The sequence below is a fragment of the Sander lucioperca genome, chromosome 2, assembly GCF_008315115.2.
Source record: "Sander lucioperca isolate FBNREF2018 chromosome 2, SLUC_FBN_1.2, whole genome shotgun sequence".
Classification (NCBI taxonomy): domain Eukaryota; kingdom Metazoa; phylum Chordata; class Actinopteri; order Perciformes; family Percidae; genus Sander; species Sander lucioperca.
This window is the reverse complement of record NC_050174.1, coordinates 4115688-4132493: the sequence shown is the minus strand read 5'-3', so window position 1 is coordinate 4132493 and position 16806 is coordinate 4115688. Positions and strand designations below refer to the sequence as shown.

Sequence of the window (16806 nt, the reverse complement as noted above, 5' to 3'; positions counted from 1 at the left end):
GAAAAGAGTAAACAAGGGCTGTATTAATGACACCTAACAAGAATACAGAGCTTGGTTTTAAACTGCTGCCATCAAGTAGAAATCATCGTCCTCTCCCGATTTCCCTTGTGCACTTTAAACCAATCACAAATAATCAGACGTAGATCGAGAAGTGGAAGAATTAAAGGAGTTTTAAAGAAATTTGAGACTGCGAAAGCTGTCCAACTCAATATTGGGGAAAAAATCCCTAATATTTAATTCAGTTTAGTGCATATTGCCAACATCTTGACACTTCATTTTTTAATGTGTCACTCTGGTAGAAAAAGTCTTACACAGAGTTACCCAAGTATTATTCAAGTGTTGAATAACACTTTTTATGGTTCAAAGTCTTATCTCTCCTCGTAAACCTGAGATAACTAATCTGGTTTTATCATTATTTTTGCTGACGGGCCTCATTGTGCATATCTGATAAAGACTTGTCTTCATCAGTCGATCTTAGATAATAACAGTCTCACCCTGGACAAGCTTCATACTGTTAGATGTGTTGGACTGCCAGCACCAATAGTTGTCTGCTAGTATAATTAATATAAACAAAGCAGGTTTCTACCAGCTGCAGACTGTTTGTGTGTCAAGTTTCAGGTCTTCTTAACCTCGAGGAGCCACAGTCTTTGCTCAAGCTTGTTGGTGGATCTTTAACTGGTCGACACGACCTTGGCTGCAGGTGTCGATTGCGCAAGTCCTGAAAGCTCTGGTCAGAGGCGTGAGTGCAGAGGAAGTCGGTATGCATTCATGCAAGTCCACTAAAGGATGATATTTCGTCCAGGGGGTAACACTCGAGCACCTGTGCCGGGCAAAGGTTGATCCAGGTCTGTCCTACACCTGACAGCTACTGTCAATCAGCTGTGACCAAGAAGAAGGTAGGAAAAGTGTGTGAAAAGACTTGTGTAAGGTGTCTTATGTTGTCATAAGTTCCTTGACTGCATGAGGATTGACTGCATGAGGATTTAACATCAAGATGCACATAGAAAATCTTTGTTTACTGACATGTTACAGCTCTTTTTCTGCTTCAGTTGATTGTTTTATAATTTACATTTAAAACAAGAAATGACCTTCACAATTTAATTTAAGATTCTTTTACTAGAAGATTCAGAAGTAACGTTTCCTTTCTGGGTAATGTACAGTGTACAAAGACAAGTCATTCATGTGACTTAAATCTACTTTTGTGCACTACAGGGCACTTAAATTGATATTTGCATAATGTAGAGCAAAGGCTTTGCCATTGCCAGTTCATATTGCCACACTGTAGTTTTGTAAGTCGTATGAACTTTGGTCCAGAAAGAAATGGACCAAAGTTACCTTAAAAACTAGAGGTCAGACTAAGATTCTGCTGGGTTGACAGATCTTTATCTAATACGATTTTATTAAAAATGTATCATGAGATATGTTCGAGTGAATGTGTTGCTTATTTGCAGTGGTGGGAAGTAACTAAGTACATTTACTGAAGTACAGTAAGTATAATTTTGAGATACTTTTACTTGAGTATTTAAATTGTATGGTTCTTTGTACTTCTACTCAACTACATTTTAGGGGGAAATATTGTGCATTTTACTCCGCTACATTTATCTGACAGCTTAAGTTGCTTTACAGATTAAGATTTTACGAAAAATAACATATGATTAATATATTGTATAAAATACCATCTGTAACATTAAAATGCTGTGTTAAAACATTAGTAATAATATTCCCATTTACTCTTAAATACTTTATGTAGATTTTGCTGTTAATGCTTTTATACTTAAGTGAAATCTTGCAGGACTTTTACTTGCAACAGAGTATTTGTACTGAGCAGTACTAAATCAGAAAGGTAAAGGTATGAGTACGTCCAGAGCCTGTCTACGGAGGGCCTGTTCACTCCCTATTTAGCCCCATTATATAGAATTTGGTTGCAGTTCCACTGGGGTGATCGCGGGCGAGTGCAAAATGAATGGGACACTATGGAGCTAGATGGCTAAATTTGTCTCTTTCGCCTGATTGTCGTTGAGAAATCTCAGATTTGATTGTAGTTTTTGCAAGTTCAACATGGATTATAGGTCGAAAGTTGAATGAACGAGTACTTATGTCCTTTCGATTTCTTACAGGTTGAGTCGTTGTTGCCCATAACACGCTAGCATTCTGCTAATGAATACTGATTGGTCAGTGAAGGACTGATTACGACCAGAGATCCCGCTTGATGGCATCCAAAGCAGAACCAGAATGTCAGAGTGAATATTTCAGCGTGGTCTTTAAAACATTAGCAAACTTCTTTCTAGCACGTGTATTGACAGGGAGAGCCTAACCTGTCAGCTGTGTTGTCGATGATGAAAAAGGAAGTGACTCAGAGCTTGCTGTAAAGCAGTATCTCTGGCCGTACAATGTGTATGACGTAATTGACTTTTTAAAAGGCTTTTTAGAACAAAAAAGCGACTTGAAAAAAATGTAACACCCAGCAGTGTGTATTTTTTTAGCCTCCCCTTTCGAATGCAACATTAAAATTACTAGACAAAAAATTATATCCTGAGAAAAGTGGATTTTGACCTCCATTCATTCTGCACTCGCCCGTGAGCGCCCTCATATGGAACCAGAGTGGAACTGCAACCAGTTCAGAAGCCAGAAGTATCCAGAGAATGGAAATTCTCTCCTTATTAGAAATTCTCTGGTACGTCTTAGTTAAGTGAAGTCCAACTTGTGACCATAAGACACAGTAGTAGTATATTTTACACACTAGATGGCATTATTTCACTGACTGCAGTACATACACAAGAGAGTCGAGAAAGCCCTCACAGAGCCACGCTCTTGTCGTTTTGACAATAATTACATTTTATCCAATACCTTGAACTTTGGTTAGTTACTTTGTTAACTTAAATCAAATAGTGATGACTGAGTTGCTTCAAATGTGAGTATATGGGTTAAAGAGTATTAATAGTGAACACATGTAAATGCCCCAATGCTTTCTGGCACAATATTCAAAGTTTGGACATTCAGCGATTGCGTTGGGTTTGATGTTGCAATGGCTTTGGTAAATGTCACTCTTGTATAAATTACAGAGCAGTGCTGTTTTATAATAGATCATCTTATCTGCGTGGAGGGTCCTCAGTGGAGGATAACTAAAGTGTTTTTAATACTAATTTTACTTCATGTCCATTTAAGATAGTTTTCTCTGTTATTCCAGCAAATACAGGATGAATGTGGAAAAGGATTTGGTTAGGATCCATGGTGTTGCAGTCATGGATGGTAAAGCTGAGAGGTATGTAAAATAACGCATGTACCAAAGTGGGAGAAAAAAACAAATCATGTAGATTTGATCCTCTTAGGACCATTTGATTTTAAACTATGTATCTAAAATGATGTTTATCCACAGCATGTCTACCCAAAAGGCACAAACTGTGTCAGGCTCCACAAACTTAAAGACCCACTCCACTCTCATACATAACGGAGGAGCCACCAAAGCTGTGCTCAGTTCAACATCTGAGCTGGAGAAAGCCACTGAAGGACTTTCACTAGGTAAGAAGTCTAGGATAGGCTGAGTGCTGAGCACAGTGGTTCCCAAATACTCAAAGACAAATCTGAGTCTGAGACTGAGCAAATTCAGTTGTTTTTTCTTGTCTTTTATTGTGAAATTCTGGATAGTTTTACCTCTTCAGGCCTCTAAAAATGATTCAAATGATACGATCTGAGAAGATAGCATCAACACATACATATTGAAACATGCAACCTGTGAAAAAGGGTCGTAAATAGACATTATGTCTCTTTAAAAGGTCAAAAGCCAAACAAAGCCACTACCGGCTGCATGAAGGGCAGAGTTTGCAAGATACTTATGCAGGGTATTAAATCGGCAGGAAGTAAACAAAGCAAAAAGAACATTTAGAAAGCTCTTTGCAAATATAAAATACAAACAAATAAAATTAAATGTAGATCAGATGTATTGATTGTTACATAAAGTAACGTTTTAAAATGGGTTTGAAGAAAATATTTGAGGGACTGAACAGATTAAACAGTTTCCCCAGGGAGATTTTTTCCCCACCAGTTCAAGTTTCCTTTGAACTTCAGTGTTGATTATGAAGCAGAAATAAACTTATTTCTGGAGGAGCTGCAGGTGTGGTGTAGCATCAAATGACAACCAAAAACAACATTGCATAAGCTTTTTGTTCTTAGCCTCTTTTTTTTTTTTTTTTTTACTTAATTAGCCTTTTGGTTCTCACGTTTCAGTGTTTGGATGGAGCAAAGACCATTATTTCTAACTCATTGTCAAAAAGTGTTCTTTGTTTTTTTTGTAGGCTATTTTCATAAACGGACATTTAGAACCTCTAGGTTTTCAGAAAATTGTTTGTTTACATGTACCTGTGTATATATGACGTCAATGCCGTCAAGAGCATGCCAAACCTGTTGGTGATAGTGTAACGAGAAGCTCAAGCCCACGTTAGCCAATCAGAATCCCGAAAATAGCAACAACAGCAACAAATCACTTCCTCATTCTCTCTCTCGGCTGCCTAAACCATATATGTCAATGGCCTAAACCTCCGTTTGTCTCAGTTTACATGGAAATGTGCAAACGCAGTTTTCCAAGATCTCCACTTTGGCCGGAGTTTTTTTAGAAATAATCGTTTTCTGTGATAAAAACGGGGTTTTCGTGTAAATGAGATGCCAAACCGCAGGAAAATATCTGTGTCTTCCCTTCGTGTCAACGGGGTAAAGGGAAGTATTTCTGTGTGTCAGATAAGCAACGTGTACTCGTGGATAATATAACTGAGGAAAATAAAAAGGGGAAAATAGGATTATACTGGGTTTTACAGGGGAGGAAGATGGATAACATGTTAAGAAGGAAGAGTATGCTTTTTAAAAAAATAAGGTCTGAAGCAGTTTAATGGTGCGTCTGAAAAGCCTTGTGGACATTTTGAGATGCAGTAAAGAGACTGTTGAATAAAAATCACATGATTCACTGTGTCAAATGATGAATCAAGAAAAAATGTTTTTTTAAAGGGAATAACAGAAGGGAACTTTTTGAAAACATATACAGTGTTGTTTCTGTGTTCTTTGATGCTTTCAATTTAGTAACTCAAGTCTACTGCATTACTTCCTCTAACTAAAACTGATTAGTGGATAGGCAAGGACATTCCTGCGTAGTGTCGGATATCAACATACCATTGCCCTGTTCACTGCACAACCGGAAAATCATGTTTCATGACTCATTAGGTGTATGAAACTCAAAGTGGTAGTCCGGACTTTTCTGCAGTCCTCTCACACACCTGACTCTTCTTCTAAAGCTTGCTGTGTCACGGTGTGGTGCTGGTGAATTTGACTTGTCATCAATGGCGCCTAAACGCGGCTGTCCCTATTGTCCCAATACAGAAGAGCCCGAGGCAGTTCCCCTTTCAACAGCAACTGCACCAGCAACTCTGGCCCCAGCTGACCAGCTATGGAGCACCAGCAGAGACAAGGCAGTAAGGCTGAGGATGGAAGGCTCGGGTCCGGCCTCAGAGACTCCTGTGACTATCCATCAGATGTTCCTGGAGACGGTGGGAAAGTACGGGGATCATCCAGCCTTGGTTTCCAAAAAAGGGGGCCAGTGGGTGACCCTGACATGGAGGCAATACTATGAGCAGTGCCGAGCAGCAGCTAAAAGTTTTCTCAAGGTTTGTCTGTTTATATTATTATATTGTACAAAAGCTATTACTACAGTGCAATCAGGACGTATTTTGGGCAGTGGCACATGTGTTTCGTATGTTGGCTCTTTCCTCCAACACATTGGATTTTGAATGAAACATCAACCCTCCTGTTCTCCTTAAATTTACTAACACCCCTTATCGTTGGGGTCAATTAGACCCAAGCAATTTAAACCTCCAGAAAGTGATTGTAATTCAAATGATCACCTAATTTTGTGTGTCAGGTATTTTATATCTCTTTGTTGACTACATAAATAACCCTTTAGATAAAACATAACACCCCCCCCCCTCCACCCCCTTATACATCAAGAATACCCAAATATGCAAATTCCCATTAAATCACTGATTGGCCCAAAATTTTAAAGAAAGCTTTGGTGAATTATTATTATCTTCTTACAGACAGACATTTAGCCACAGTCACATGGAGGCCTGGATTGTATTAAGAGGGTAATTGCTGGACCCACTTGTCCCATACACTTCGTATCGCTGCAAGGAAAACAAGAGGGTTAACTGTGTCAAGTTTGCTTTTAGCTTTAATTTAAAGGTGTTTACATCCGTTTTGGGTCAAAAATGTAGGAATTGTAACCTTTTTTTATACAAACTGTAGTCCTCCGAAATTATAGAACAGAAACTAGGCAAGGCTAATACATTAATTGTATATAACACATTTACATACTTAAAATTTAAATGGAACTATGTGAACAAGTTACCATAAGGTAATCATATTTAATAATATGACCCAAAGACACTTAGTCATTTTAACGGTGATTCTCTCCCAGACTTTAACTGCAGCCATCTTCACTTATTGCTTGCTTCGGTGGCTTTATGGTTTTATCTTAGTCTTCAGCAAATGTATAACCTGTTGGCCAGTAAAAAGGTCTTAGTTGTTCTGTTTGTTTGTGTAAGATCATTACTCCAACCTGGGGCCCTTTGCTGCATGTCATTCTCCCTCTCTCTCTCTTTAACATATTCAGCTGTTCTGCATAATAAAGACCTAAAATGCCCAAACACTAATCTTGAAAAAAAAAAATACTGGGGGACTATGGATAAAAACAAATCATCAAATACAAATACTGCACCCAATTTGAATATGACCACCGTTAAAGCTTAAAGTCAGTACTTTAAAGTCATAGTCGCTGTTTCATTCAAATCCAGTGTGCTATAGTATAGCCAAAACAATAATATCACTACAGTAATACTTTTTGCCTGCACTGTATGCAATATTATATATTTATAAGCTAAACTAGTGTAGCAGAAGTTACTGATTCAATAGAGTAGTGGAATTTCTGACATGTCATGCAGATGAACCATTGCAAGACTTGGCTTTACAAAACCTAGGATTCCCTGTTTGCACCAGTTTTGTAAACAGTACCTCAGAATTTGCCCCTTCTCTCACTGTATTGTCTGTGGAAGGGGCTGCTGAAAATTAACACCTGGGTGTGTGAAATTCACAGCTTGTGTTACGTCTCCTGTTTCATGGACATGTCCGTATCCCATGAGGAGTGGTTTTTGAAACAAGATCTACTGTAGGTCAAGAGTAACGGTGGCACTGTGTTGCTGTGTCATTAAAGATACATGTTCTTTAAAAAAGTAAATTAAAAAAAGAACTTGTCTTCTTTTAGTTAGGGCTGGAGCGTTACCATGGTGTGGGGATTCTAGGATTCAACTCCCCCGAGTGGTTCATCTCAGACGTCGGCTGCATCTTTGCTGGGTAAGATCACATTTAGTAAACTGAGGTTGATAAAATTCCATGTAGAGATGCCGCAGCATTGTTTCATCCGACACTGCAAATATATCTCTGTTCATGCTTATCTCGAAGTCCATCTCTGTGTCTATGCCCACACTTGTTTGGGTCGTCCCAGTTTAAAGTCTCAGGAAACCTAATGTGGGTGTTAAGCTTGTAACCACCCATTGTCCTCAGATACATGAGCAGGCCCGGACTGCCCACTGGGAACATTGTTTTATGTCTATGAATGGGACCACTGTGGGAATTCCAGGTGGCCTAGCCAGTTGATTGGACCTGCGTCACTATACTTTACACAGCCTCATGAAACTGTACAACCACAAACTATAGAGCCATAGGGCATTCAGAGGGCGTATGTCTTCCACCATTCATATAAGAAATGCAGCACAGAGTGCTTTTCAATAAGGACATTTCATTACATAAATAGACATATAATGAACATAAAAACAGGACAAGAATGTAATTATTAATGGAAAAACACTAAGTTATAAAACGTCTTTTTTTTTTTATTTATTTGTGATACAACCTGTAGGCAAATGAGCAGAATCCACAGTGAATAGTGCAAGGAAATGTGTGCATTCAATAGATTTTTTTACTCTTCTATATCTGATTTGTGTCATAGGGGTCTGGGAACAGGAATTTACACAACAAACACGCCCGAAGCTTGTCAGTATGTGGCTGCCAGCAGTGAGGCCAACATCCTAGTTGTAGAGAACCAGAAACAGCTTGAAAAAATCCTACAGGTCAGAAGCTTTGTAACAGCACTGGTTCTTATAGTGCCTGTTTTCAAAGATACAAAAAAATCAGCCCCTACATGCCTAAGTTTAATTTGCCTTTCCCAACAGGTTAAAGATCAACTCCCTCATCTGAAAGCCATCGTCCAGTATAAAGGCGAACTGCAGCAGAAAGCACCATTCCTGTATACAGTACGTTCACTCAGCAAACATACAGATGAAACAGAACAATAAATATAATACCATACTGTCTGTAATGCCCACAGTGCAAAATTATTATCGTTCTTACTTGTAGTATAAGAACTGTAATTAGATAAATGTGACAGAACTCAACTGTATTAAACTTCCCTATGCAGCTGCAGTTAGCACAGTTCAGGCTAGATTTTGACACACTTTTCTTTTTAACATAATCTCTGTATTTGTGCAGTGGGCAGAGTTTATGAAGCTGGGAGAGGAAGTGCCGGACGAGCAGCTGAATGCTGTGACTGACAGTCTTCGGGCCAATGAGTGCTGTACTCTCATCTTTACCTCTGGAACCACTGGCAACCCTAAAGGAGTCATGTTGAGCCATGACAACGTAAGTTATCTAGACAAGATACTATCCTTTCTTAGCTTGTATTGTTTTGACATGAATAACATTTTCCTAAACCAGAATTTTGGGAGCTATAACAGCATTTTTAATTAATTAATGAAAAGAAGAAGAGGTCCCAACATAGAGCCCTGGAACTCCAGAAACTGCCACAACATACATGTATGCTAACACATCAAATACTATGAGAAAGGTAGCACCCAGACAAGACACTTTTGTTACAAAAATCAACTTACTACCCAACTTTAAAAGTGCAATATGTAATACTGACAGCTAGTGTTTAAAATAGTTACTGCAGTACAAATTCAAAAATATTGGAGAGAGTCATCTCCCCCGCCCCCTCCTCCCCAGACTCGAAGTTCACGGAGATTGCCAGGCTGAGACCGCAGCATCCACAACAATGTTGCTAGACATTGTCTCACATAGCCAGACATTACTCTTACTTACTGGTCCTCCGGTAATGTTAGCAGTTAGCAGGGTTAGCATGGCGGCGTTAGCCAGGACCAGTCGGGATCACTTTACTGGCTGTGTCTCAATTGTTTTTGCAAGTAACCAACTTGGGTGCTCTAGCTATATAATTCAATGTGAGTACACAAATGTTGAAATGATATAAAATGCCCGTCCCTTGTAGCCGAGATAAATTAGCCTGAAGCTAATGCTTACCTGTTCAGAAGGAAATTAGCCAACTCAGCGTCCTTTTGGGCACTAAGCTGTCTCCATCTTTCAAATATATCTCCAATATTTTCCCGGGGTTTGTCATGTCTCTGGTCACGCAACTGTTAGAAACATGCCGTTTTTTTAGGTTGGGTAGAATATATCTTGGTTGATCCTGTTCGTTTGTTTGCTGTTTTCATGGCTGTCCTAATGTTACAGCTGTAGCGTGCTGGAGTTACATTTTTACAGGTAAATCTGGCAACCCGGCCTGGCTGTCAAACTGGGAAGTTGATAACACACAGGCCAAACCACAAACTGAAATTCAGTCACGGAACTGAAATTTCAAAAGGAGAAAATGCTGGCATTTGTTAGCATTGTTGTCAGAAAAGATAGTATTTCAAATTAGCATGTTTCCTTAATATCTGATGACTCATTGGGGGTAATTTTTGGATTTATTACAATAAATATATTACATATTGGACCTTTAAGTTTTTTTCTTTTAAATATATGAGGCACAGTTATTGATCCAAACCCTTTCACTGCCATATTTGGGGCAGCCTCCTCTACACTGCTTGCTTGATGACTGATTCTTTTAAAATGGATAAAAAGACTGCACTACCCTTTTATAAACATTGGCTAGTAGATAACAAGACACACCTCAAACTCGAACAGCTAAACCAAACAACTTCTGGCAGAAAGTTCTGGCAACCTTTTCAGCTCCTTTTTAATGCATGTGTGGGACGGAGCTAGGCTGAGGCTGAGGATGTTGGTGTGGGGTTTGTTGCTGATTCAAGACAATATTTGAATAAGAAAGCTCTGATGACTCCTTTGCTATTTTCTAATGTGCAGCTGACATGGACAGCCTACACGGCATGTTCCATGGTAAATGTTAAATACGCTGAGGAGGTGCTGGTCAGTTACCTGCCACTCAGCCATGTGGCAGCCCAGCTGTGTGACATGTGGATGGCTACTAGGCTTGCCATGACCACCTACTTTGCAGAGCCAGACGCCCTCAAGGTAAGGATGCCTACTGTTGTATAAACATAGAATTAATAATGAAGGTTTCCTATTTTGACTATTCCTCAATCATTTTACCAGGGCTCCTTAGTAAACACACTGAAAGAAGCTCGTCCAACTTGTTTCCTGGGGGTTCCTCGTGTGTGGGAGAAAATGCAGGAGAAAATGAAAGCTATCGGTGCCAAGGCAACCCCAATGAGGAGGACAGTGGCGGGCTGGGCCAAGTCCATAGGCCTGCAATATAACTACAGTGTCATGAACGGGTGAGACAGCAGTAAGGATCCTATACTAGCCTAGAAATCTAGACGCACCCTAGCGGCAGCAAATTGTAATTTGCAGCCAGGGGGTCAAGCAGCTCTCCGTTGGCTTGCGAGCTGAAAAAACCAAACTCTACCCGGGCCAATCATATCGTGTATAGAGTCGGTGGGCGGGCTTAACATAATGACGGTGTGAATTCCCTGCTACTTGAAAACAAAGGAAATGGCCGCTGCTGCTGGCGAACAGCGGTCTTTCGAATTGGCTTTGGCTGCGACTGGGAGATTGGGAGTTAAGCTTTTCTTTGAGAAAAGAACAAAGAACGGCACTGAAGTCATTCTTAAAAAAGGAAGATGTGTTCAGAGTGTTGCCGACCAGATACGGCAAAGGGTTAATCTATCAACTAGCGTTGCTCTGGTTGGTTATCGCGCTATCCTATTGCGTGCAGAGGGAATTTGAAAGACAACCATTTATCCCGCCCCATTGGCTTGAGCCCTGCCAATGGTGAGTTCCCAGACCGAACATCTTGATGTGGGTCTGGCTTGTCAGGCTAAACCTATACTAGGATTCAGCAAGAACACGTCAAGGGCCATTTGTTAATAACCTTTTAAAAATTCTAAATGTGTTGATATGTTATATTACACATTCTCTGTATGATTGTTACAGTCTGTTCAAGGCACTATGCTGTAGTGGTGATAGAAGTACTTTTACTTGAATATGAGTAGCAATACCGCTTTGTAAAACTACTCGGTTACATTTAAGATTTCACTTAAAGTGCTCATATTATGCTTTTTGGCTTTTTCCCTTTCCTTTATTGTGTTATATATCTTTTTGCTCACGTTATAGGTTTACAAAGTGAAAAAACCTAAAGTCCACCCAAAGGGACTCTGGACACTGTTCACAAACTGCTCCAAACTGCTCTATTGTAGTCCAGCCTTTACTTCCGTGACGAACGTGCGTCACTTTGTAACACACGTTATAATGCTCGCCTAGTTGCTAGCGTGGCACGCCCTCATACTCTGCAACTGACAAGCTAGCAGTGCTTACCTAGCTACTGCACATGTGCGACTCCCAACAAAGATGGAACAGAAGTGAGAGTGTCTCACTCTGTAGCTAAAACAGAGAGCTCAACACACAGGGTAAAAAGAGGAGCTGCAGCAATGTGCAGTACAACAAAAATATGATGTTTTTTTGAAAATTAAACCATGTAAACCTATTCTGGTACAACCTCTTAATACAATTATGAAACTGAAAATGAGCATAATATGAGCACTTTAAATAAAATGACAAAAGTATTACCAGCTTAATGTACTTAATGTATCAAAGTAAAAGCACATGTTGGAGAGAATTATTACTATATCATATTATTGGAATACTATTACTGATGCTTTAACATGTAAGCAGCATTTAAATGCTATGATGAACGTATAGCACATTTGAACTGCTTTATGTACTGTTGGATAGTTTCATTTATAATACAGTATCATATTTTATAAATTGACATTGTGTTGTAAAATCTTTATATGTAGCTTAACTCCAGCTGTCAGAGAAATGTAGTGGAGAAAATGTCTCTTGGGGCCCAGTTCTTAATTTTATCATCTAAATTTTAACCTAAAAGAATATTGCTGGTGTAAGTTTTACTTAACTTAACTTTTGGATTACAGGGAGAATCGGGTGCCGTGGGGATTCATGCTGGCTAATAATCTGGTCTTTAAGAAGGTCCGGGAATCGCTGGGCTTAGACCGCTGCAAATTGTGCTTCACGGGTGCTGCCCCCATCACCAAAGAAACTCTGGAGTACTTCATGAGCCTGAACATCCCTTTGTTGGAGCTATACGGCATGAGTGAAAGCGCCGGCCCACACACCATCTCTGATAGCCAGAGTTACCGCATCACAAGGTCAGCAGCAAATCATTATGGAACGTGTCAACTATAATTAAAAGGTGTTGTTGATATGGATGTAATAATACTACAAGTTGCTGTGACAACCAGTTTGTATTTTTTTTCCCCAGTGAACATTAGTTATAGGGGAACTCCACAGATTTTACACATTTCTTTTTAGAAGTTAAGGCTCTGACACACCAACCCGACGGCCAACCTTTGGCAGAAAAGGCAGTCACACTGACTGCCTCCCAGAGTTGGTCAAAAAAGTGCCTCGGAACGCGCGTGCACGAGACGTAATATGTCTCCATAACAGCAGGCATCTGTATTGTCGCCCAAAAAATGAAAACCGGCTGCTGATTGGATGAACGCGTCACGTGGGTCTGGCTTCTCCGGAATTTCAAAACTGTCTTGAGTCTGACAATGTTAAATCGGTGGAGTACTCTTTTAAAAGTTGCACTTGGCAATATTTTTTATGGAGTTCACCCTAAATGAAAAAGCAGGACCAGTTTGTGATTTTCTTTTAATCCTGTTTTGTAAAGCACTTTGGGCTGTACCTTTGCATGAACAATGCTATACAAATACAATTATTATTAAATTATTATAACTTTTCTTGAGGGTTTGCAAGCAGACATTCATTTGTTTTTCACAAATTAGCCAGGATTGTATATTTCTACCTGAAAATGTTTTTCATAGTTTACTGACATTATGATATATCATTTCTGTGTACTAAACTTCAAAGTAGGGGTGCAGTTGTAGTGCAACTTTTGATCACGTCAGGTCTATTGTTTTTGCTGACTTGTTGATTTGTCTCTACAGCTGTGGAAAGTTGATGCCAGGCTGCAAGACGAAGCTGGAGAACCCAGATGAGGACGGGAGTGGAGAGGTATGTTTCTGGGGTCGGCACGTCTTTATGGGCTACCTGAACATGCCAGACAAAACAGCCGAGGCTCTCGACCAGGACGGCTGGCTGCACTCTGGAGATCTGGGAAGGCATGACCAGAACGACTTCCTGTACATCACAGGAAGGATCAAGGGTAAGTTGTGGTCCCATAAGTTGGAAACCACAGGACTACAATACCTTTGTGTATACAAAGTAGTTAAAACAATCTTGACCTCCAACAGCTACAAGAGTATAATGCTGTTTACACATTGATCTGCATATGTATCTATTAATGTCATAAATATTAATATATCAGTCACAGGGGACATTTTTCTGCAGAACAAATAGTTTTACTTCTGATACTTTTAGTACATTTTGATGAACATACTTCTGTACTTTTACTTGAATAAGATTTTGAATGCAAGAAGAATGAGTGCTGATGCTAAAACACAACTTTACAACACACTCTGCAGTCTTGTTTACTTTACTGTAGCTACCTTTTTTGTTCATTATGTTTGGGGATTTTTTTGGTCTTTTTTAAGAGTTGAGTGTGAGAACTGAATAGTCTTCCACTGTTTGTTGTTCTTTAAAAGACATTTGCACATAAAATCCAATAAAAAAAAAGTCTGAACATCGGCAAACAGGTAGTCTCGCTTTGCCAGACCATCCACACGCTGCGGAGCGGAGGAGGGTCTGGCTACGCCACACAGCATTCCGGGATGGAAGAAAAACATGCTCTGGTTTATTGGCATTTCTTTAAACCAATCACAATCGTAATAGGTGGCGCTAAGCTCCGCACGGACCTGCTGTAAAGTAGTTGTGGGAGAGAAAACTCAGATTGGACAGATAGTCTAGCTAGTTGTCTCAATTTACCATGCAGAGATCTGAGGACCAGTCAACCATAGTCCTCATAAATCCACCGGAGTTTAAAATTCTAACACAAAGGAAACGGACATCGGCGAAAATACATGCATCCGGCGGAATTTCCTGCGGCACCGGAGCAATCCCGGAAGTGGAACGTCAAGGATATAGACTAGCAAACAGGTGACAGACTGATTAAACTGTCTCATTTTGCACAGAACTGATCATCACTGCTGGTGGAGAGAACATCCCTCCTGTGCCCATCGAGGATGCAGTGAAGGCCGAGGTGCCCATCATCAGCAACGCCATGCTGATAGGAGACAAGCTCAAGTTCCTCTCCATGCTGCTCACGCTCAAAGTAACCGGGCCTCCGTTCCTGCACAGTCACAGCTATTGAATAATGAAAACAAACACATTGACCCTTCTCTCTGTGTCAACAGTGTGTCGTGGACGACAACGGCGAGCCCACAGACGAGCTGAGCCACGAGGCTTTGAGCTTCTGCCAGCAGCACAACGTGACAGCAACCACAGTGTCAGAGATCATAGCCAATAAGGAGCCAGCTATCTACAAAGCCATTCAGGAGGGCATGGAGCGTGCTAATGCCAGAGCAACGTCCAATGCCCAGAAGATCCAGAAGTGGGTCATACTGGAGCGAGACTTCTCTGCCACTGGAGGAGAACTGGGTGAGTTATTTTGTTTTCTTCCTTTTGGTAATGTCAAATGTCCACACCCAACACTAGTATTAAGGAAGTATTCACTACTGATGTCAATCAAGTTTACTTAGCTTTTAATCTAGGTTATGTTTAGGCCTGTCGCAGTATGCAATAAATCAATTAATCGCATGATAAATAAAAATGAGCTGAAAATTTTTCCGGCCGTGATAATTTCCATTTAAAAATTATCGCAGCCGGAAAAAATTCCATTTCATTTATTGTTTTTGATTGTGTTTGGTTTTTATTCCAGTGCATTTTTTGTTAACAGAGACTGAGAGTCCATTGTATTTATTGTTTTTGGTTGTTTTGTTCATTTATTGTGGATATTTAAAATGTCTTCCAGTTCCAGTGTTAAATATTCTTTAGAAATAAAAGTTTATTGATCTTTGAAAAGATGTACCTACATTATTATGCCATTATCATTATATTAGATGAAAATGGTCTCAGAACGACATTATTATCGTTTATCACAATAATTTCTGGGACAATTTATCGTCCAGCAAAATTTGTTATCGTGACAGGCCTAGTTATGTTATAATCAGACAACAAGTCTTGTGACTGTGCCACATGCCAGACAACATATTTCTATAGCTGCAGTGGATCAAATGTTGTGGTGTAGGTGTGGCTCAGCCTAAACGGAATCTTGAGATTGAGATCAAATTCATCTGCTTTTCTTGTCTGTGCAGGACCCACCATGAAACTGAGGAGGCCCATTGTTGTGAAGATGTACCAGGAGAAAATAAATGAATTGTATGCAGTGGCCATATAAACACAGTAAACCTTACTGCACACAGATGAGATAATACTGAAGAGAGGCTTGGGGCACGTTTATGAATATTGTATTGTGCCCAGATGTCATGTTGAGAAATATATACAACTCTTTTCACCTGAATGTTAAAATTGCAAGATGTTTATAATTTAAGAGGAAAAATAATCTTGATTCTGATTATGTTATATTTAACGGAATAGAGGTTTGTGCTGCTATGTTATAATATGTTTCTGTTGACTATTCAAAGTCGATATTTAAGCTGTTGAATGTACATACGGTTTCACAGCAGCTGTGCATGTTTTGTAAATAAAGCATCCAAATCAGAGCCAAATCTTGCATGTGAATGGCACACTATCACACTGGAAAAACAGTTTTTGAAGGAAAGTTTGTGAATCCACTGTGGCCTGAAAGATGAAACTCTCTTGTCTTGGTCATAAGCGTAATGACATGTATTTTATTTTTTAAGCAGCAGTATCTAAAGATTTGTACAGCATTAATTGCCAGGATTCCATGTCTCATGTTGTAAAATAATCCCCATCTGGCAAGGCTGCAAATATTTCCTCTATAGACTATATATTTATAATAAGATTATAATATCAAGTTAGTTTAATAATTTCTACAATCACATGTGCAATGTTTAAAAAATAAATCTATTTTAATTTGTGCTTCTCCATGTACAGTTTGACAAATATTAAAAATGTTTATATTGTGGTAGATATTCCATGATTGTCAATTAAATAAAAGTGATTTGGATAAATTGACCAAAAATTGTTTAGAAATGTGATGTTTTTTAATCAATACTTGTTTATGTATAGTGAATATGTGCAGTGTTTATTGGAGGGATCTTAGCTACTGCTATGCTACATTTTAATTTTAAAATATGATGCAGGATGGTGCAACACAAGAGAAAGACAGCACATCTTCACATTCCCATTTAGTTTATTTGACGTTTTTGCATTGGCCTGGCGGTGACCCTCGTGTACTATGTGATGTCATTTCACGTGAACTGGCACAGAGCGTCCCAGAGA

General features: G+C 39.5%; 1 protein-coding gene across 3 annotated transcripts; it reads left to right on the top strand.

Annotated features, from left to right (window-relative positions):
• The first annotated feature begins 537 nt into the window (after positions 1-537).
• On the top strand, positions 538-16531 carry LOC116054344 (long-chain-fatty-acid--CoA ligase ACSBG2-like). 3 transcript variants are annotated; one of them, XM_035990870.1, is made up of 16 exons: positions 538-700; positions 803-896; positions 3188-3262; positions 3377-3519; positions 5365-5648; positions 7301-7389; positions 8045-8165; positions 8268-8348; positions 8584-8733; positions 10249-10416; positions 10498-10679; positions 12336-12569; positions 13371-13588; positions 14514-14653; positions 14736-14979; positions 15696-16531. In XM_035990870.1, the coding sequence occupies exons 3-16, from the start codon at positions 3198-3200 to the stop codon at positions 15776-15778; spliced, it is 2202 nt and encodes a 733-aa protein (XP_035846763.1). In that variant the 5' UTR covers positions 538-700; positions 803-896; positions 3188-3197; the 3' UTR covers positions 15779-16531. The 3 variants fall into 3 exon arrangements, with proteins under 3 accessions (XP_035846763.1, XP_035846767.1, XP_031161721.1); XM_035990874.1 differs by lacking the exon at positions 803-896 and having other exon boundaries at positions 574-700; XM_031305861.2 differs by having other exon boundaries at positions 658-896.
• Positions 16532-16806: the final 275 nt, after the last annotated feature.